This window comes from Ceratotherium simum, chromosome 21 (genome assembly GCF_057802395.1).
Source record: "Ceratotherium simum simum isolate JZ-2026a chromosome 21, ASM5780239v1, whole genome shotgun sequence".
NCBI classification, from domain to species: domain Eukaryota; kingdom Metazoa; phylum Chordata; class Mammalia; order Perissodactyla; family Rhinocerotidae; genus Ceratotherium; species Ceratotherium simum.
Window position 1 is genome coordinate 49,026,636 of NC_141920.1, and position 23,058 is coordinate 49,049,693.

The window sequence follows — 23,058 nt, forward strand, 5'->3', positions numbered from 1 at the left end:
CCACTGGTTCCAACCTGAGTGATCCTAGGCAGTGCAACCCTTCTGAGCCCTAGTTTCCACACGCATAAAGGGGCCGCCAGAGTTGCAAAGCTGAAATGTGGTAAGATCCATGGCATGGCACCAAGGACAAGGCCTAGGCCTGGAAAACTGTAGGTGCTCAATAAGTGTTTCCTCCTTCTTCTTGAAATCGGCAAACAGTTAGCCATTGATGATTAAGCAGCTAGTAACTACGGGGGATTGGATTTGGCCACCTCAAAATATGTCTCTGCCTGAAAGACACTGTGGCCCTCACCCCCACTAACTGACCAAAAGAGTTTGGGATGGGAGGCCTGTCCCCAAAACAGGCCATGACCATAGACATCCCTGGGTATCTGGGAGGGTCCTTGCTAAGCCCATTCTTAGTTCTGGTTACCCTTTGTAAGACACATTTACATTTGTAAAGGAAATCTCCATTTGTAAAAGTATCTTCTTCTGTGTACCAGGAAGAAGGTGGGGAAGGCCTTACCCAGAAACTTATCAGAACGGAAGGCAAGGACTTAAATCTGCATGATAAACTTGCCCATTGTTAACTGAGCTGTTTAGGCAATATGCTATCTGACTCCCACTAGGTTCCTACAGATGACATCTCCCTGGAGCCTGGGTCACCATGATAATGGGTGTTTGAGCTTTTTTTTTCCAGGAATTGGAACCCACTGTCCACTTCAGGCTGGGCTGAGACCACCTTGAGGGCATGATAAGGCCGCCATTCTGTGAACATGCATCCTATGAACAGGCATGAAGCCTGACTCCATTTGTGCAGATCATCAATTACCTCATCTCTCCTCACCTCCAATCACTTCAGATCACCTTGCCCCCTACCCCATAAATATCCCTGAGTCCCTATTTTCAGGGAAGTGGATTTGAGATTCATTCTCCCGTTTCCTCACTTGGCTGCCTTGTGATTAATAAACCCTCTCTCTCTTTGCAATCTTGTCTTCTCGGTGTTTGGCTTTCTGGGCGGCGGGCAAAAACAGACCTGGTGCGGTAACATTTTCTTTTGCTACTGTGGGAGATCAAGATTTGGCCACCCTGCAATCTATCTCTTTACCTTGGTTGTTTTCTCTGAAGGATATTTGACCTCCCCCACTAACTGCCTAAAGAATTTGACATGGTGGCTCCTTCCTAGAACAGATCTATCATGACTGCTATCAAGATAATGTAGGATAGAGGTTACAATAGAAAAGGCACCAACAAGCCCATCTTATCCGGACTTCTGTCTCTCTGGCCACATTCTTTGGATGACCCTGCGAGGCGTTGCCAGACAATCATTCACATTTATAAGGGAAATCTCCATTTGTAAAGGTATCTCCCTCTCTGTTTTGAGAAGAGACCGGGATGAGCTCATTTCTAGAGACTTATCAATGTGGAAGGTGAGGCCTTGGGGCTGCATAATGACCTTACTCTTGTTTACTGTGCTTTAGTGGTAATCTCCTGTAACTGACTCCCCCCACCCCCAAAATCCTCCTTTGTCATTGGCTGAACATGGTATTTAAGACGAGAATTTCTGCTATTGTGTTGAGAAACGCAGTGTCCCTGCTTTCTCCCATGTATACATGTTATTAAACTTGGTATTATTTTCTCCTGCTAACCTGTCTTGTTAATTATTTGGCCAGCCATAAGAACCTTAAGGGAAAGGGAGATTCTCCCTCTCCCCCCCCCCCCCCGCCCCGACAAGTTTTGGCGTAGTCGGCAGGAACCACACTGGCTGGCAAGTTGCCTCCTCTGGCTGGAAGACCTGCCTTCTCCCTGGACTACTGCAGACGATGAGATACGGGAACACCTGACGAAAGCCAGCAAAAAGGTAAGACTTCTTACCACGTCAGCCTCCCGGAATCTCTATCTGCGGGGTCCGGCGGAAGGAAATGGTGACCATTTTTTCTCTTTCTAAATTTAGATTGGCAGGAGAAAATATTTGGGAAACTAGTTTCTTGGGCTTTTAGTGACTCTTGGTTTAAATTTGGTAGAGTACTCTTGGTTTCGATCTTGATCCCTTTTCCTCCCAGAGTAGTCTCTGTCTTGTTCTGTGTCCTGAGAACTTGGCTTTGTGACCAGTGAGAATCTTCTCCTTGGTCTCCACCACACGGAAGGTGCATTTACTGGGGTGCACCTTGGTGGCCAGTCAAGTAGACTGGGGTTCTGAACTGTTTCTTTGTCCGGCTGTGCCAAGCTCTCAGGGGAGTTTGTCATAAAGGGCCCAGTCCATAAGGGCTTTTGTCGTCTTAACCTTCTTTGCTTCTTAGTGCTGGAAAAATCCCACTCCAGTATCGCCTGCCCGGTGTCACAGATTAGCGGGTCTATGACTGGAGGCGTCCCACACTATTGTGGGAGACCGGAGACACCATCCTTACCGCCTGTGCATGTGCAACGAAGGTCTTTACTTGCTCTGAATATCTTTGGGAGTGAATTCTGTGGATGATGGGGGCTACATCATCTGTGGCCTCACCAGGGATGCCTCTTGTGTCCATGGTAAAGATTTATTCTAAGCGTGGAAAGTTACCTTCAGGTCTTTCCTTAAAAAGGCTTATTGATTCGAGTCACTATTGGAATAAATATACAAATGAAGATCCTACTCGTCAATGGCCAGACAATGGATCCTTTGAATTGGAAAAACTTCTAAATTGGGGGAAAAAAAAATTGTTTTGAGAGCTCTCACATAATTGTTTAATTGGTACCTAAGAAAAGGCCAGAAAAAAGGAAGGGAAAAATTTGACTAACCTTAAGACCTTGACTCAGGTTACAATTGAATTGAGAACATGTAAAAGTGTAAGTGTCGATAAGATTATAAAGGTTGGAATGTTTGAGCTAATTTTATATAAAGAGGTTACATCAACTTTGCCTGAGTATGTTTTAAAATGTCTGACTGGGAATGCTTCCCTTGTCCAAAATTAGAAGACCAAGACCTATTGATAAAAATCTTAATGATAACTATGTTTAAAGGTATAAGAGGTGATGAAATTTACATGAAATTTTGTAGAAAAAAACTGATGTTATTTCTATTATGGAACTGGTTAACAAAAATAGTAATTTAAATGATGGCTAATTTTATCTGATGTCTTATGAAGTCTTGTAGGCAATCTAAATAATTATTGGGAATAAGTAACTAAATAGTTGTGAAAAAGATGAATGTTGGGTGAACTTTAAACAATAATTATGTGTTATGGTGGTTACAGCTTCCAAACTCTTTTTGGTGACTTAAAACTTTAGAGTTTTGCTAAATTTTATGATAAAAATTCTCTGAGTAGATCATTTCCAAATAAGATAAGATATTAGACATTAATTGCTAAACTTACGTTTGTCTACTTTTGGCTTTTCATTACAGGAAAACTAAAAGATGTTTTGGGTCTATTGGTAAACATGTGTTTTATTAAAAGATTGTACTATAAAGTAACATATTTCTAGAAGTTATGAAGTGTTCATAAATTTTCCAAGCCACAAGATACTAATGTAAAAGAAAATTTATAATGGTTTACTTAGTTTTTACTTACAAATTAAGGTTTCTAAGGGTTAAAATTTCTAATTAGTATATGTGATTGAAGCTACTAAAAATTAAGAAAAATATGTCTGGGTACAAGGAAAGTAAGATGTATAAAGGTACAAAGAATGGAAATGTTTTGTTTGGTTGATTAAGAAAGATAAATTTGTCCTGAAGTACTGGGAGGGAAAAGAAAGACATGGGACAAATTCTGAATGTAAAAAGAAAGTTATAGAAGGTTTGTGGAAGAGGAATTCTGGAAAAGGAGTTTTTGCATGGTCAAGTTGGCTAAGATTGAAATGAATTTAATTAAGTAAATGAGTTTTAATAGCAGAAGTAAGCTGGTGCAAAATTGAAATTTCTCGTAAAAGGATAATTTGCTTAAACTTGATAAAGAGGTTATAAAAGATTTTTCTTTACCTTTGAGTAAGCCTACCCAAAAAAAAAAAAAAAACTGTTAAAATAATTTCCTACATTCAAAAGACTGAGGTCTCTCTATTAAGGCTTTTTGGACTCTTAATGCTCTGTTTGCTTTGACATTTTATATTTTTGACAAGCTCCCCAAAATTCATATCTTAAATAAAGTCTTTTTTTTTACTTTTTTTCTTTGAGAATTTTCAAAGGGCCCTGAAACTTCTCAAAGAAATTTGCTCTCTTCCTATAAGGAGGAAGACAAAGAAATTTGCTCTCTACCTATAAGGAGGAAGATACTAAACTTATTAGGCTTATTCAGTATGTTAAATTACATAGAAAACATTGTGAGACAAATGATGATAAGCCTGCTTAGGTGGTATTTTATGGGTTAATGTTATTGACATAGGTGTTTTAAAATTGTATAACATTACTGAAATGCTGATCTGTCCTGATTATCAGTCATAATTCTGGTTATTATTATTTTAAAGTGTTGTATGTCACAAAATTAACCAAATTTCTTTGTCAATTGCCATTTTGAGGTCTTGTTGTTTACAGACTTATTTCTTTGCTCTAATGCTTTTGCAAAATGTTTCAACTTCAGAAAAATTCATGGAAAGGACTCTGACATTTACACTAAACTACAGGCTTCTGATAAACTTTCTGATCATAAAACTGAACTTGGTAAAAAATTACCAAAATCTGATGGAGAGACTGATAACTTCATGAAGCTGCTAACAAAAAGATTGGGATCAAGAATGGATTACACACGACTGAATGAACTGATAAGGATGATTATAATTTTTATGATTTTTCATTTGAAGTACTGCTGAATTTTTAATGTTTTGTTTTTTCAGATTTAAGGAAAACTTTTTCTCTTTTCTCCCGAGATAGCTACGACATAACAATTTGGTAAATGATACTTTTGTAAGCAAAATTGAAAAATTTATCTTTTTCTCTCTATCTGATCCCCCGAATTTAGAAACTCTTAGTAAGTGAATATTGTTGTTTTCACGGCAATATAGTTATTTGCATAAGTTCAATAAGAATCTGTTCTCCTTATAACAGGACACAATTGGAAACACTGGTTATATTACCAAGGTTGTGACTGGAACATCATATTTGCGATATAACCATACAACTTTTGAGGAATGAAGATTGGAATAAAGCCACGTGGAAATACTGGCCTGGTACCTTATGTTCCAAGCAGCACTTACCAGGATAAGTAAAGAATGTCACTTATCTGGCAGGTACAAGGAACCTTGAAATACTTTGGGGGAACCTCGGAAGAGAGGAATTCACCCAAATCTGTAGGTATTGCAGGCAAAGTCTGATGACAAAATCCTTGGCTTGGCTTTCCTGGCCTCGAGAGGCTTTTGAAGTTCAATGTGAGACTCCTTACAAAAAGTTCCAGCAAAGCAGATTTAAAAGAGCCTATGTGATCAATTGCTATTCCTGCTGTACTTATGTAAATAATTGGGCCAACTCTATTGGAACTAGACTTATTTTGCAAACTAGTTTTAATTTTGCTATCTTAATAAAAATGAGGGTGATTTTAGAGAGAAAAATTATATTTCAGTAAAAACTATAGTATACATTTGCGGATATTAGATCCTAGTTTTGTTAATTGTCTTTTGAGGTTTTTGTTTTATATCTGTTGACTGGACTGGATCCTGATTTCTTCTAGTCTCCTGAAATATCTGGCTACAGATATCCAAACTAACGTTTTTGATTTTTTCCATCATTTTCATTTAAAATCACTGAGAACTGAACCTGCCCTTTTTCCTGAAGCCTTACAAACTGAAGCTGATGGACTTGATGTAAACTTGAGATGACCTGAAGACGCCATCAGAGACATTTAAACTGCAAAAGATGCTTTGACGCTGACATCTAAAACCTTAACTGGCTGTCCTCTAACTCAGAAACTGCTTTACAACTTGCTCCAACCATTAACCTTGTTTTTCTTTTGTTTACATAGAAATGCTTCTATTAAATACTTGCTTGCTTGCTTCCATAATATAGGTGTAACCTTGAGAGCCCACCTGCATCACCACCTTCCAAAATGAACTTAATTGAACTGATCTATTATCAGGACTAAGAAATGTGTTCAGTGAAAACAATCTACCAACTCAGCTTCTGTACTATGAAACTTCTTTAAGTTTCAAAAGGACTGTGAAACTTGTAGTTTCAAAGGCGGGACTGTGGGAGATCAAGATTTGGCCACCCTGCAATCTATCTCTTTACCTTGGTTGTTTTCTCTGAAGGACATTTGACCTCCCCCACTAACTGCCTAAAGAATTTGACATGGTGGCTCCTTCCTAGAACAGATCTATCATGACTGCTATCAAGATAATGTAGGATAGAGGTTACAATAGAAAAGGCACCAACAAGCCCATCTTATCCGGACTTCTGTCTCTCTGGCCACATTCTTTGGATGACCCTGCGAGGCGCTGCCAGACAATCATTCACATTTATAAGGGAAATCTCCATTTGTAAAGGTATCTCCCTCTCTGTTTTGAGAAGAGACCGGGATGAGCTCATTTCTAGAGACTTATCAATGTGGAAGGTGAGGCCTTGGGGCTGCATAATGACCTTACTCTTGTTTACTGTGCTTTAGTGGTAATCTCCTGTAACTGACTCCCCCCACCCCCAAAATCCTCCTTTGTCATTGGCTGAACATGGTATTTAAGACGAGAATTTCTGCTATTGTGTTGAGAAACGCAGTGTCCCTGCTTTCTCCCATGTATACATGTTATTAAACTTGGTATTATTTTCTCCTGCTAACCTGTCTTGTTAATTATTTGGCCAGCCATAAGAACCTTAAGGAAAAGGGCAGAGGGAGATTCTCCTTCTCTCCCGACAGTTTTGGCGACCACGAAGGGACTCTAACTGGCTGGCAAGTTGCCTCCTCTGGCTGGAAGAACTGCCTTCTCCCTGGACTAATGCAGATGATGAGATACGGGAACGCCTCACGAAAGCCGGCAAAAGGTAAGACTTCTTACCACGTCAGCCTCCCGGAATCTCTATCTGCGGGGTCCGGCGGAAGGAAATGGTGACCATTTTTTCTCTTTCTAAATTTAGATTGGCAGGAGAAAATATTTGGGAAACTAGTTTCTTGGGCTTTTAGTGACTCTTGGTTTAAATTTGGTAGAGTACTCTTGGTTTTGGTCTTGATCCCTTTTCCTCCCAGAGATAGTCTGTTTTTCTCTTTTGTCTGTGTCTTTTGTCATAAGAAAGAAATACCATAGGGTAGGACGCAGGCATAGGCCCTAGAAGCCTGTTGTCCGGGCCGGCCCCACAGACTGGTGAGTTTGCGGGTCTCATCAGACTGGCATCTAGTTAGACAAACTTTGCTGTGGGTTAATATGCACATGAAGTGAAGGCCATTGCCAAGGCATCTTGGAAGCCAAAAAGGCTGCAAATTTGGTGGGCACGGGTCGAGCAGTTAAGAGCCATTAGGGCACTCGCCACTTTCAGAAGACTCCCGTGACAGGATAAGTTGGGTCACAGAATGGGTTAGATGACACAGGTCCCCCCCCAACTGCAAGAAAATGTCCGTGCAATGACGAGGTACTCTGTAAAGCACACAGTCCCCAACCCCGCAGCACCTCCCCCGCTAGGTATTATTCTGGCTCCAAGAGACCTAAGGCATGGCTAAAGCTGTCATTGTGCACATAAGAAAAAACCGGATGAGGTTTTTCCTTCTGTCTTGTTCTGTGTCCTAAGAAAACTTGGCTTTGTGACCAGTGAGCATATTCTCCTTGGTCTCCACCATATGGAAGGTGCATTTACCGGGGTGCCCCTTGGTGGCCAGTTGAGTAGACTGGGGTTCTGAACTGTCTCTTTGTCTGGTTGTGCCAAGCTCTCAGGGGAGTTTGTCATAACGGGCCAAGTCCATAAGGGCTTTTGTCGTCTTAACCTTCGTTGCTTGTTAGTGCTGGAAAAATCCCATTCCAGTATTGCCTGCCCGGTGTCACAGATTAGCGGGTCTGTGACTGGAGGCGTCCCACACTATTGTGGGAGACCGGAGACACCGTTTTCACTACACCATCCTTACTGCCTGTGCAACGAAGGTCTTTACTTTCTCTGAATATCTTTGGGAGTGAATTCTGTGGATCATGGGGGCTACATCATCTGCGCCCTCACGAGGGACGCCTCTTGCGTCCATGGTAGATTTATTCTATGCGTGGAAAGTTACCTCCGGGTCTTTCCTTAAAAAGGCTTATTGGATTGAGTCACTATTGGAATAAATATACAAATGAAGATCCTACTCGTCAATGGCCAGACAATGGATCCTTTGAATTGGAAAAACTTCTATATTTGAAAAATATTTTAGAGAGCTCTCATCCCAAGCAGCTGCCTTATTGGTATTTATGGGAAGATCAAATTGAAAAGAAAACCCAGAAAGATATAACGCCTAGCCTTAGCGAATCTCTTAATAAAATGAAAAAACAAAAGTCGGAGTTAGAACAAAGATCGAAAAGCAAATTTACTGAAAATTCCCTTTCTCCTCCCTCCTACACTCCCTTATATCCCCAACTCCCTGTCCCTGACTCCCCAGAAGATCTTTTGGATCTCTGGGCCCCTGATCCAAATCCTCCCCCTCAAGACTTAGCTCCTCAGCCAGTTCCCTTAGGTCCCAGAACTCCAACTTCTCCGAAGGGCATTCAGCTGCCTGTTTTAACTTCTCTCAGTGTTGAAGACCTACAGGGGGCGCTTAGGCCTGACCTCCAAGCGAGGGGCATACAGGTTACTTGTGTAAATTCTGAAAACCAAGAAGTAAATTTAGTAGAAACACCCAGGAAGGGCAGGAAGGTTTGTTTTGCTGTGTCTTACAACTCCTCTTACTTTCCAGGGCTCTGTAATCAGGCTCTGTCAGCGTCAGACATTCCTATGCAGTGTCCATTGCGGATGTATCCTGGACCTCTGCTGCAGAGAATTCATGTCCCCTGGACAGCAGCTGATCTATTAAATTATAAAACTCTCCTGCCTCCATTGTCAGAAGACCCTACTAAATTTAGAGAAGAATTAGAAAGATTAGTGGCTATTCATAGCCCCACCCACCGAGACCTTGACTGGCTGCTAAGGGGTGTTCTTCTAGCCCATGACTACACTCTAGTTATCAGACAGGCCAGAGGGCCCCTTGGAGAAAACCCCCCTCATAGAAGAAATAGATGGCCAGACCCTCTCCCAGGCCCTCCTGCAGATGACCAAGAAGTGGCACAGCTAGAGGCTGATATTCAAGGTTTAATAGGAGCGATTCTAGAGGCGTTTCCTCCTAAAGTTAATTGGTCAAAAATTCAATTATGCACTCAGAACAAGGGGGAACATCCTAAAGCTTTTGTTGAACGGTTTATTCAGACTTTCCAAAGACACACTGCATTGAATCTGGAAGCCCCAGAACATAGGAATCTCCTAATTTCTGCTTTAGTTGGAAATTTTCTGCCTGATATAAAGAAACAAATTCAAAACAGTGTGGTTGGTTGGGCAGGGCAACCATTAAGTTTAATAATGGAGGCTGCTACATAATTCTTTGAAAATTGTCAGCAAGAAAGCAAAAGGAAAAGAGAATTAAAGACAACTCTTCTTGCTTTGTAAATTAAATCTTTTGGAAAGCAAAAATTCAACCCTGAAAGTAAACTAAAGCCCACTCAGAGGTCTCCCTATTTGCCTTCGGACAACTGTAGGTATTGCAAGAAACCAGGGCATTGGAAAAGGGCATGTCCCGCTCTTCAGAGAAGGGAAAGTTTAAAAAATGTTCCCGCTTGGCCCCAGCACCCCCAAAAGGCTCATTTTTCTCCACCTGAGGGGCATTTCTCCCTCAAATGATGGGGTCAGCCGATCCTCAGTCTCACCCCTGAGCCTACAGTTAAACTTAAAATAGAGGATCGGGAACCGGATTTCTTAATTGACACTGGTGCGACATTCTCTACTATCCATTCAAAGGATATATCTCTACCTGTTACCTCTGATTCTATTCAAGCTGTTGGAGTCTCTGGACAGCCTATTTCACTGACCATATCTAAGCCCACTCCAATATCTTTAGGCCCCCTTAACACTCATTATGCTTTTTTAGTCTCTGACTGTTCACCAAATCTCTTTGGCCGAGATTTGTCATGTAAATTCAATGCCACTATAAATTGTAATGAAAAAGGTGTTTTTATCTCCTTGCCTTCTGACCAAGCCCCAAGTCTCCTACTTTCCATGATGGAAACTCAGTCCTGATTTAAATCCTTCTGAGGAAGATGAGTCTTTAAAGAATGTCCCAATCAGTCTCTGGGCTACACATGCAAATGAGGTAGGATTGCTGCTTAGTGCTGAGCCCATGCATGTTACTTGGAAAAAAAATAAACCGTTTCCATCAGTAGCCCAATACCCGCTCTCCAGAGATGCCGAGCGAGGAACTGAACCCATAATAGACTCCCTTTTGCAACAGGGTGTACTAGTTTTTACTTCCTCGCCCTGTAACACTCCAATCTTGCCAGTAAAAAAGGAAGGCAAATTTGACTCAGACGGGAACCAAATCTATAGATTTGTACAAGACCTCAGAGCCATAAACTCTTTTGTAATTCCTCGGCATCCTGTGGTCCCTAATCCAGCTGTCATCCTGACCTCAATACCTGCTGATGCAGTCTGGTTTACAGTAGTTGACCTCTGCTCAGCTTTCTTTTCAATCCCATTGCACCCTGACTCACTATTTCTTTTCGCATTTACATTTAAAGAGAGACAATTAACACGGACTCGAATACCTCAGGGATATTGTGAGTCCCCCTCAATATTTTCCCAGGTCCTTAAAGTTGCCTTGGATTCTGTAGTCTTTACTCAAGGCTCCACTCTTGTTCAATATGTTGATGACCTTTTACTCTGTAATCCAACTAAGCAGGGAGCTCTTACAGATTCTCTCATTCTCCTGAAAGCCCTAGCTGAACAAGGCCATAAAGCCTATGGGTCTAAACTTCAGTGGGTGCAAACGACTGTTAGCTACTTAGGGCATGAAATATCTCAAGGCATTCAAAAGCTAACCCCCAAACGCCTTGAGTCAATTTTATCCAGCCCTCTCCCCAAAACAAAGAAACAGCTACATAAATTTCTAGGAGCTGCTGGTTACTGCCGCCAATGGATCCCTAATTTTGCAGCCCTTGCTAAACCTCTGTATTCTCTTCTCCCAGATATCGCCCCAGAGCCTATTTCCTGGCCCTCAGAGGCATTAAACTCCTTTGAGGCCTTAAAAATAGCTTTGTCCATGCCTCCGGCTCTTGGCTTACCTAATTTTGACAAGCCTTTTCATCTATACTGTCATGAAAATAATAGAATTGCTGCAGGCATTCTAGGACAATCTTTTGCCTCTCAAATACGTCCTATAGCATATTTCTCATGCCAACTAGACCCTGTGGCATCAGGCATGCCCCCATGCTTACGTGCGGTGGCTGCAGCTGCCACCCTGATTGATAAAGCCAGTACTCTTACATTAGGCTCTCCCATTCACCTCTATGTCCCACATTCTGTGTCAGCTATTTTGCAAGTTTACAGGACACAACACCTCTCTACACTGCGACAGACCACCTATGAGCAGGCTCTTTTAACTAACCCTTCCATCATCTTACATCGTTGCAACGCTTTAAATCCAGCTACTTTACTGCCCCTTCCTGATGATGGAGAGCCCCACTCCATTCCACATGATTGCCTTGCAACTATAGAAATGGTCTCGAAGCCACGAGAGGATCTCTGACATCCCTTTAGACAATCCAGACTTACTTCTGTTTTGTGACGGCTCCTGTAAACGAAATTCCCGGGGAAGCATAATAACTGGTTATGCCATAGTTTCCCCACATGAATCTCTTGAAGCTTATTCTTTGCCCACCATAAGATCAGCCCAAGCTGCTGAACTCATTGCTCTTACTAGGGCCTGCACATTAGCAAAAGGAAGAACTGCCACTATTTACACAGACTCCAAATACACTTTTCGAGTCTGCGATGCTGTTGGCACAGTTTGGAAATCCCGTGGATTCTTAACTTCTACAGGAACTCCTATTGCTAATGGACACTTAATTGCAACCTTATTACAAGCTATTCACTTTCCTTCAAAAATTGCCATTGTTCATTGTTCAGCCCATACTAAGGAGACTGATGTCATATCTTTAAGGAATGACAAGGCTGACAGAGCTGCTAAACATGCAGCTCACTATGGAACCCCTTATCCGTTTTCCACCCAATTTTTAAACCTGCCTTTATCCCTGACTGATGTTATTAACTATCAGACAAATACCCCACAATCTGAAAAAGACAATTGGATACAAAAGGGTGCCAAACAATTATCAGATGGATTATACATTGGACCAAATGGACTTCCAGTAGCTCCATTTCTTTTGACTTTTTGGTTTGCACTTATCTCCCACCAAATGGGACATATGTGCAAACGGGGGATAGTTAAAGAACTAAAAGATAATTGATTTTGCCCTGGCATCCATAAAATTTCTGACCAAATCACCTCCCAGTGCACAACTTGCAAATCTTACCAAGTTTCTGGGAGAAATTGGTGTGCTCCAGGAAGTCCTCCCAGGCCCACGCTGCCCTTTGCGGCACTCCAAATGGATTTTATAGACTTGCCCTCAGCTTTAGGTTACTCTCACTGTTTGGTTATTGTCTGCATGTTTAGTGGATGGACTGAATGCTATCCAACCAGACATGCAGATGCCACAACAGTGGTAAAGAAATTAATAACTGAAGTTATTCCTCGCTTTGGCGTTCCTTTATGGATTGAATCAGACCAAGGAACTCATTTTACAGCAGAGATAAACCACTTGCTTGCAAAAACTCTAGGGTACTCCTTAAAATTTCATACCCCATATTACCCTCAGTCATCAGGGCAAGTGGAATGTAAAAATCTAGACATAAAAAGAACTCTAGGAAAAGTCTGTCAAGAAACGGGACTTAAATGGTCAGAAGCTCTGCCCTTGGCCCTTATGAAGATTCAAAATACTCCAAATAGAAGGCATGGACTGACTCCTTTTGAAATAGTTTTTGGACATCCGATGCCTACTGGCACCTCTAAACCTTCAATTCCTGTATTAAGTGAATATTATGGGCACTTAAGTGAACAATTTGATGCTATGACTAGTTATATACAAAAATTAACTAGTATACTTGAAGCATATCGTCAACAGGTAAAAGAGGCGTGGCCCCCACCTTCTGACAAGCCTTGCCATCCCTTTCGACCAGGAGACCGGCTGTACATCAAGGTCTTTAGAAGAAAACACGCACTGTCACCTCGCTGAGAAGGACCTTATGAAGTCTTACTGACGACCTGCACTGCCATCAAAATAAAGGAAAAATCTTCCTGGATCCATGCAAGCTATGCCAAAATAGACCCAGAACATCGCTCTCAAGACAACTGGGAGATAATCCCCACAGGTGACCTTAAACTAAGGATTTCGAGGGCCAAAACCCAGGCCCCAGAAGCAGCCGACATCATGAAGTAGACAGCTTTTCCCAAGACCACGGATCAAGAAAATCTACTTTGACCCATTTTCTCCCCCTTGCTTTAAAACTCCCTATACATATACACACTCACACACACACACACTATTAGTGGATATATATATATATTTTTAATCATTTATTAGAAAGCTGACTGGAGAGTGCTGGTCTCTATCTGTCCCTCTTCCCCTCTCTAAGTCTCCGCTATGGGCTTTTTTCCGATCTGTGTCTTGCTTTTACTAACCCTCTCCTTTTAAACAAGTCAGGCACAGACCAAACACCCCCTATGCCAGTTTACCAAGCCCTAGCCAGGATTGGGGGACTGGTTTAATGGAGTGTGGGGAAATGTGCTCCGATTTGTTCTTTTCTGCTTGTTCATCCTCATTCTAATCTACGTTCTTTTCTCTCTTTGCAGACTTCTTATCACTCAGATACTAATACGATTTCTCTCTCCACAGTCACCAGCTCAGCTTTTAATATGTGAAACTTCTAGGGAAGTTTCAGAGGAGGGAATTGATAGTGCTGAGGGCAAGTTACCCCAGGAGGCACCACTCTGGTATGCGGATTATTTAGAGCTGAAGACAATAAGGACTCAGAGAATTCAGGAGGAATATTTGAGTTTCCCCTCCCAAACTGCCTAAAGAATTTAAAACAAAAGATCTGTTTCAGGAAGGAGTTATTAGCATGATGGCTGTAAAGATAATGTAGGATAGAGGTTACAATAGAAAAGGCACCAACAAGCCCATCTTATAGGAAGTTCTGTCTCTCTGGCCACATTCTCTGGATGGCCCTGTGAGGAGTTGCCAGACAAACATTTACATTTATAAGGGAAATGTCCATTTGTAAAGGTATCTCCCTCTCTGTATTGGGAAGAGGGGGGATGACCTCATTTCTAGAAACTTATCAATGTGGAAGGTGAGGCCTTAAATCTGCATAATAACCTTACTCTTGTTTACAGTGCTTTAATGGTAATCTCCTGTAACTGACACCCCCACCCCCAACATCCTCTATTTGTCTTTAGTTGAAGATGATATATTTAAGACGAGAATTTCTGCTGTTGTGTTGAGAAACGCAGTGTCCCTGCTTTCTCCCATGTATACATGTTATTAAACTTGGTATTATTTTCTCCTGCTAACCTGTCTTGTTAATTATTTGGCCAGCCATAAGAACCTTAAGGAAAAGGGCAGAGGGAGATTCTCCCTCTCTCCTGACACTAGAAAAGGGAGGGTTTTATCTACCTGCTTCGCATCAAGTTTATGAGGAATCACGTTCACTGCTTTACCTTCTCAATGTCTACAAGTTCAGTCTCATAGATCTCAGCAATTGTAATGTGGTGCTTGGCCGCAATTGTAAACCTTCCCTGGGGAGGAAAAAAAAAAGACAGTCATATTCCTGTTTTATCTATCTAAATGCCAATCAGTTCGGAAACCAAAAAAAAAAAAGTACAACTCTAAGCCATCTCAAAGACTCCACCCCACAGCAGCCGCTCAAGCAAGGCAATGTCTTACCATGTCTGTGTAAATGTCGATGGCTGCATTTAAGCAGTTGATAGCCTCTGAAGCGAAGGCATTTAAGAAAAACAATGAAAAATCCATTCAGTCAAAGAGGGTTCAGGTGAGCCTGTCTTCCTGGCTGTTACTAGAATGTTAAGGAGGCCCCATTAGGGGCAGAGGGTGGGCAGGTTAGTTAGTGAGAAGCAAATACAAATCACCAACAAGTCCAGACCCCTCAGCATGCTCTGTCCGCAGCAGCTGCAGTGCAATTTAGAGAACTGGAGCTGCAGCGGTATGGCTCAGTTACTCTTAACCTGACAGTGAGGACTCCATCCAGGGGAAAGACTGCATTATAAGAAGACAAAACCATGGGGGTGTCATCAACACTGATCAGCTATATCTGCTAAAACATAAACGTAAATACATTCTTCATTGATATCACGTATATACATTAATTTTGGAAGATAGTACTTCACAAGAAAGATCACTCCAATAGACTACGCTTCATACAGCCAAAATCAAAAGCACTTTGAAATCCCTGTTCAGACAACTCTTAAGCAAAGTCAACATTTTGTACAATGTTAAAAGATGCTTTTAACATTTGGTGTAGGAAGGAAGAAAAAAAGCTAATAAATGAATAGTGCTAATAAATTATATTAATTTTCTAAAACATCGAGCCAACAAATTTCTTGTCACAAAATGGTGGTGTTTAAAATGCTAGCACATGGTTGACAGCTCCAAGTTTACTGCTTTTCCTTTAAAAAAGGCAGCAAAGTGAAAAGGCCTGACTGAAGAACTAGAAAAGTAAGTAGATTAACAAAAAGTAAAAGCAATTTTCTCCTAAACTATATAAGAAATGTGGATTCATTGTTACACCTTTAAAAATTCAGAGAAACGGGCTGGCCCCTTGGCATAGCGGTTAAATTCAGCGCATTCTGCTTCAGCAGCCCAGGTTCGCAGGTTGGGACCTACGCCTAGGCATGGACCTATGCCACTTGTCAGCCATGCTGTGGCAGCAACCAACACACAAAATAGAGGAAGATTGGCACAGATGTTAGCTTAGGGCTAATCTTCCTCAAGCAAAAAAAAAAGAGGAAGACTGGCAACGGATGTTAGCTCAGGGTGAATTCTCCTCAGCAAAAAAAACACAAAAAACAAAAAACAGAGAAACAAAAAAATAAGCTATCCACAACCCCACTCAAACCCGCTGTTAGTATTTTGACGTACTTTTCCTTCCACTGTTTTCTGGATGCAATTCTGTGTGCAAAAACTTTTTCATGAATTTGAGGTCTCAATTCTCATGTGGTTCTTTAGTTACCATGTGAGCATTTACCAGGTCATTGAAGATTCTCTGAAACCAGGGATTTTAATGTTTGCATAATGGATTATAATTTTGCCATTCTACTCTTACTGCTCATTTAGGCTGTGTCCTGTTTTTCACATTTGGAAATAAACTGTGATTAGCCCTTGAAATATCTATTTCTGTATGATATATTCATAAAAGTTGAGATTTCTGTGTTAAAATGGACTGCTAAAAAGAAAAAGGGAGACTCCATAGCTACCAGTGCCATGTGTGGAAGGGAAGAAGAAATTCATGCTTTTAATCATTAAGTGTACAGTCCTCTAACTAAGAAAGAAATACTATTTGCAAAATTTTAACATTTTAAATACCCAAGTTCATTCTTTCCTCAAAACCAATTCTTTGAAAAACATGTTTTAAAAATTCAGATAAATACTGTCTGAATAAGTTGTTTTTAACTATTCGATATTACAATCTCCCATTAACTGGATCTTACAACACACCAGGTACTCAGGTACTTAGGAGTAAGGGAACATTAGCTTCTTTTAATGAGCAATATACACATTCATAAAATTAAGAGAGAAGAAGTCTTAGATAAAATTAAAGCCAATTTCCAAAAAATTCTCCAAAATGCAACATAAATGGAGTTTAAGAAAATAGTGTTGACCACTAAACAGCCAGGATAAATTTAATATATTTTCTTCTCATAAAAGCTCCAATTGATTAAAGAAAAATCCCTAAAGTTACCAAAATCTCTGTTATTCCAAAGTGCAAAAATTTATTTTTACCAGGACTCAAAGGTCCAGCAGTGTCACCTGTGGAAAAGGTCACCAACATCAGCCCTACTGTCCTAGTTATGCAGAGACGGAGGCGTGCCTTACCTTGAGGGTCTGCCTTTTTGTAAGCATTCCCAGCATCCACAAAGCTGGTAGCAGAATCATGTTTGCTCTGAAGCTGCATATGGAGCTTGGCTGCCTGACAAAACGCATTTCCTGCAGCTGAAGAAGATAAATTACTAAAATTAAACACAGAGGAACAAGTATTCCCACAGAATGACCCATGCTCTAAGTGCTGGACCTACTCCTAGGAAAGTTCCAGTTCACTGAAAAGAAGCATTCTAGTCAGAAGCACAGTAAATGTGATCAAGGGCATCTTAGATGTATATAAAAACAACCAGAATCAAGTCAAACAGTGATAAAAGCTTCTCTCAGCTCCAGGAGACCTGGCCTCCATTCAACAGCCAAAGGCAAGTCCCGGGCTGTTCCATTCTGTTCCCCAGCATACACTAAACACTGACTGGGGGCTTCAAGGTACAAATGTTTAAAGAAAGTAAAACACTGAGGTCAAGGATATTTATTTGCTTGTCTTTCTATCTTACAGTGTCCACTGAACTTAGTTGTCATTGTTGAAGAAATTGCTAATGAAGGCTTCATGGACAAAGTAAATTTCTCAAAGAGTGAAAATTAGGCCCATACGAAGTTTTTTCTTAAGTTCATAACAAAATCTGATTGAAATTTATATGAGGTTTAACCTGTCTTTATTTCACTTCGTGTGAACACTCGCACACTGCCCCACAGAACTACAGATGGGTTTGGTTACGGGGTGCTGCCCAGGTCTCTGCTGGGACACAGCACAACATGCAAGTTTACGCACTAAATTTTTTCAGAAAAGGTTTTGGATCAAGGACTGTGGATTCTGGAGTAGCAGGAAAGAATGAGGGAAGAAATCCCTAGCAGAGGAGTCACATGAACAGGGAACAAATGCTTGAAGGCAAGAAAGGGCTAGAACTGGAGGCGAGTGACAAGCCTGTGCTGCCTGTAGGAGGAGGAATGAACGTGCTGGGGCAATGGAATTGAAGGCTGAAGACGCGCCAGGCCCGTCAGGGAGGCTTTAAATGTCAACACGAGAAACGAGGATGAGGATGAATCCACTTCATCGCGAGGTTCTCACTTCAGAGAACACCATGGCAGTCCTCCGAAAAATGAGCCCCCCAGACCGGGGAGCATGGAGGCCTCTGGAGACGCAGCTCAGTAAGGTCTGGAATAGGGAAGTTAGTACCAACAGGAATGGAGGGGAAAGAATTTGCTCCACTAGGAAAAGCACGATTAAGGATATCACAAAACCTTTCGTACTTAAAAAAAATTTGTCATAAACATTCAGAAAAGTACAGAAAATAGTGATAGACACCTAAGTACCCACTGCTGGTATTAAACATTTACTTTAAATTTCTTTTTAAGATATAAAGCACTCAATTCCACTAAAGCTTCAGCTGCCATCCCTTGTCCCAACCCCTCTCCAGAGGTAACCCATAATTCCCATTCAGGTTTCTGGGTTTATCTGAGGAAAAACAGACAGGACAAACTCCCGAGCCAGCCTGCCCAGATTCAATTCTTGTTCTGTGCAAGATAAAAACAGTGCTCAGGCAGTTTTGATAATATTTAACCACCAGCATGGCACAGGCACTGACCAACCAGAGAGGACACTGGCCCCCAGCTGGAGCTGGGACTGGAGAACCCCTGCCTGCCAGGCTTTAACCGTTACATTGGTGAACCATGAGGTTGGGAGTCCCAGAGGAGGGGCCAAGGCCGCTGCCAGGGTAGTGGACAGGCACCCAGGGTACTTGGGGCAGCAGCTAACTTCCAAGTGGCAGTTCAGGAATGTACCAGCTGAATCACGGTTCTGATGGGCTCTGCCTCAGAAGAGTGTAGTAATAACTTGGACCTCCCAAGTAAAGTACTTAGAATAGCCTGGCTCTAGTTACGCATGTTAGCCATTCTCATCATTACATGCAAATCTATCCTTAGATCATACCTGTGGTTTGGCATGTTTAAATGTCATCCCTCTTCCACCAGTATTTCATTTTACATAGTTTATCTGTGTTGACTATCCCAGAAGCAATCATGGTACATCCATTCCTCACTGAGTGTAATACCACAACATCCAGGCTCTCTCGGGCTAGCTCCATTTCCCCAGACAATATTAAGAGCTTTAACGTGGCAATTTCGTGATTCCGCCTTCCAAAACTAACTGCTGGCTTATTTTCTCACTCTGAGCACTCATTCCAGTCACTGCTAACAAATGCCAGCTCAATCTCGGAAGCATCTTTAAAGGAGCGTATTTTAAATTAGAGTCACACCACTTATCAGGCTCAATTTCCTCGACGGTAAAATTGGTCTAATATCTGCCAGGATGATCTCTCAAAAGCTGAATACCATGTGAATTAGCTTAATCTTTATAAAACAACTTTTAAAACTATAAAGAGATGCAGTGGTGGTATCATCACCATCATTGCAACAAGGAAGTAATTTTAAAGAACCTAGTATTTATTCACTCACTACACAAATATCATGAGCATCTACTGTGTTGCAGACACTAGTCGAGGAGCTGCAAGTATAGAAGAAAAGAAACACAAAAACATCCCGGCCTTCTAAGGTTTACATTCTAGTGAGGGACAGCACATAATAAAAAACACATAAACAATATAAATGAATAAATGTATTTCATCTACTTTTGCTAGATGGTGATAAAGACATTGGAGAAAAGGGAAAGGGGTTTCCAGGAAGGAGAAGATTGCTATCTTTAAAAGGGTTGACCAGGGAAGACCTCACACAGAAGATAACCTCTGAAGAAGGGCCTGAAAGGAGCAGGGAACTAACCATGCTCTATTAGGAGAAGAGAGTGCCAGAGAGACGGAAGAGCACGTGCACAGGCTCTAAGCAGGGAGCTGGGTGAACCAAGGGAGTGGGCAGGACATGAGGTTAGAGACCGGAAGGGATTGGGGAGATCAGGTAGGTCCTGGAAGGCCACTGTCAAGGACTTGAGCTCTTATTTGAAATGACATGATCTGACTTATGTTTTAACAGGATTACTTTGGTTTCTTCATTAAAACAAACTAGAAAAGTACAGAAGCATGGAGATGTCAGTCCAGGCAAGAGATGATTGGGGTGGGGGGTACATACAGAGCCTCCTCGGTTATACAAATATTAATGGCCCCTCCAAAATGGAATTTCCAAAGGTTAGAACATCTGGTCACCAGATAAAATAGATAAGTGGTCTTTTTAGATAAGATCACTTTTTACCTATGATTACCAGAACTGAACAAAAGATGGGAATGCTGAGACAATACTCTTTTCTCCTCCATTTTTTTCAATACAAGTCAGGTAAGTGCATTTTAAAAACATAACATATCCTTTTTACCTAAAATTCAACCTATAAAAAGACTTTTGGAGCCAGAAAGCACCTTTCAGATTCATCTAGTTGAACAGCATTTTCTTCATTGAAATGATTTTAAAGTGTCAGCCTTAAAACCAAATGGGTTAATCAACACATTGTACACCTTAAACTTACACAATGTTATGTGTCAGTTATATCCCAATGAGGCTGGGGAAAAAAAAAAGCAATGAGGAAAAGGCCCCGTAGCGGGCAAGGGCCCAGCTTTAGATCATGCAGCAGGTGCAGGCCCGGCTAGAGACCCATCCCTGCGCTGGTTGCAAGTCCTCTCCATTTTCATACAGAAATACCCTCTCACTGAGCCATGATAAGCCTCTTTTTCCAGGGGAAAGGGATGAATTTGTTTCTCAAATCAGTGTTAGAAAGAGCCATCCCCTCTCAGACCAATAAAAAGAATAATTCTGTTGATTTTTTCATGTGTAATTTCACTGAGTAGAAAGTATTACTTTGAAAAATGACGACAAATCTTGTGGGGTTTATATAAATAACACCCCCCCATCACATTTCTCAATGGAACCACAATCAGTTATCACAGAGCTGTTCTCAGAGTAAGGAATGGTTAGATATTCTCAACCAATGTTTAGGTAAAGAAAAGCAGGCATTTCTATTTACCCCACTTGTTTTCAATGAGTTTTACTATGATTTTCATTCCTTATGGTACTGGATTTATTTGAGCACATTAAGAAGAAGCAAAGATTATTCTTCCTAATTTCAAGTAATTTTAACTCTTTTTAATTACCACATACCTACTGTATTAAGTGGTTTATAGAAACTAAAACAGAAATGGTCTCTATGTTTAAACTTTAGTCAGGATTTCAAGTTTTGTTCATTTAGATGAAGGTCCTTTTCTCCCAGCCCACAGTGACCACACCAGTTATTCAGCACTGATACCTGTCTCAGAGCCAGAAGTCTTTTTCTAAGGGAAATGCAGACAGTCATTTCCTCCTTCAAAATGATATTATTTACCTGAAAAGCAAACAAACAAAAACTTTATACATACCACTCCAATTTTTAGCCATCTTGAACATATTTGCAGCTCTGGTATACATTTCACAAGCCTCTTCTATTCTCGTGTTTCCTCTAAGAAAAATTTTAAAACGAGGTTAAGTTTTACCATAATAACCATCCATGTCCCTAATCCTCCCGCCCTCAAATCACAGACATTTAATAGGCACTTACTATGTGCCAGGTAAGCGTAACAGAATCTTAACAGCTGCTCAAAGGAAATGATATTATCTCGGATTTCCAGATGAGGCATATGAAAGTAAGGTCACATGGCAAGGATGCCACATAACTGAGACTCAAATACAGATCTGGCTGACCCCACAGCCTACACCCTTAACTATAGTCTTTTCCACACATGAAAACTGAAGTTTTATGTCAGTCTGAGAAATCAGAAGTACATTTTTCAAAGGAGATTAAATTGTGAAGGATAAAGACATCTTTACCTTGTTAATTTCCAAGAGTTTAGCAATATGTTTATTCAGACTTAAAAATAAAAACAAAACCTGAAGCCAGAGCATAGGAGAAAGCACTACGCTGTTCTACAGTTGTATTATCTGTTGGCTCTGGCAGGGGACAAGCCCTTCTCCAGTGTGGAAGGGGCCTCAAGGTCCAGCTCCTCACCCCAGGTGGAAATGCATTTTTCAACATCCTGAGAGATGTTGCCTGAATACATACTGTTCTGGAAAGTTCTTCACCAGGTAGGTGATTCCACTGATGGACAGCTTTAGCTGCTTAGAAATTTCTTCTCACATAAAGGCAAAAATAATCCTCTGTAACTTCCACCAGAGTTTTTAAATTCAACCTTGTTTTTACTAAGCTAAGGCCTCTCTATGAACAATATTTCTCTATCTTGTCTATCTACATCATAAACATAAAATAACCAAAGAACCAGCACAAAGTAGACTGTGCAGTACACATAATGAAGAACTCAGAGCAGAGTATGGACATAAGGACTAAGAGACAGGAGAGGTCAAGCCTGACCCTCGAAGAGTGGGCACGATATGAATATGCCGGGAACTCACACAGCCTCCAAGCTTGAGCAGAGGGGCATGCACAGCTTTGAGTCCCAGCGCAGCAGGCCTGGGCATACTTTTAGGCCCAGGTGTGACTCTCGCATTAGGCAGTTAACTACTAATTGACCCTTGGCTAGTTCTTTTTTTTTTTTTTTTTTGTGAGGAAGATCAGCCCTGAGCTAACATCCATGCTAATCCTCCTCTTTTTTTTTTTTTGCTGAGGAAGACTGGCTCTGAGCTAACATCTATTGCCAATCCTCCTCCTTTTTTTTTCCCCCCAAAGCCCCAGTAGATAGTTGTACGTCATAGTTGCACATCCTTCTAGTTGCCATATGTGGGACGCGGCCTCAGCATGGCCCGGGAAGCAGTGCGTCGGTGCGCGCCCAGGATCTGAACCCGGGCCGCCAGTAGCGGAGTGCGCGCACTTAACCACTAAGCCATGGGGCTGGCCGTAGGCTAGTTCTTTAACTTGTTTGGGCCTCCGTTTTTGCATGTGTAAACTGAGGATAATATGACCTATATTTCTGGGTTATTATGAAGATCAAAAGAAAAAATCCATACACAGTTTGCAGTGCAGGGCTTAACCCAGATTAGGGACTCAATCAGGATGGTTATTAT

The 23,058-nt window shown here is 41.3% G+C and overlaps 1 protein-coding gene and 1 long non-coding RNA gene across 8 annotated transcripts in view; one reads left to right on the plus strand and one right to left on the minus strand.

The window, feature by feature from the left end:
• NAPB (NSF attachment protein beta) overlaps positions 1 to 23,058 on the minus strand; it is a 60,244-nt gene that overhangs the window by 19,257 nt on the left and 17,929 nt on the right. Inside the window, exons 2-5 of one of the 2 annotated variants that reach the window (XM_004441939.3) lie at positions 21,423 to 21,502; positions 17,074 to 17,190; positions 14,908 to 14,954; positions 14,682 to 14,759 (exon numbers count right to left, since the gene is read on the minus strand). In XM_004441939.3, coding sequence (XP_004441996.1) covers positions 14,682 to 14,759; positions 14,908 to 14,954; positions 17,074 to 17,190; positions 21,423 to 21,502 — 322 coding nt within the window. Of the gene's footprint in view, positions 1 to 14,681; positions 14,760 to 14,907; positions 14,955 to 17,073; positions 17,191 to 21,313; positions 21,389 to 21,422; positions 21,503 to 23,058 lie in introns of both variants that reach the window. The other variant, XM_087445706.1, reaches the window with a different exon arrangement.
• On the plus strand, positions 1,869 to 14,800 carry LOC147914310 (uncharacterized). Of its 6 annotated transcripts, none has more exons than XR_015555670.1 (3): positions 1,869 to 5,172; positions 5,945 to 6,910; positions 13,142 to 14,800. It is a non-coding gene; the product is annotated as an uncharacterized LOC147914310 (long non-coding RNA). The 6 variants fall into 6 exon arrangements; XR_015555667.1 differs by having other exon boundaries at positions 1,870 to 6,488; positions 6,732 to 6,910; XR_015555671.1 differs by having other exon boundaries at positions 1,870 to 6,488; positions 6,786 to 6,910.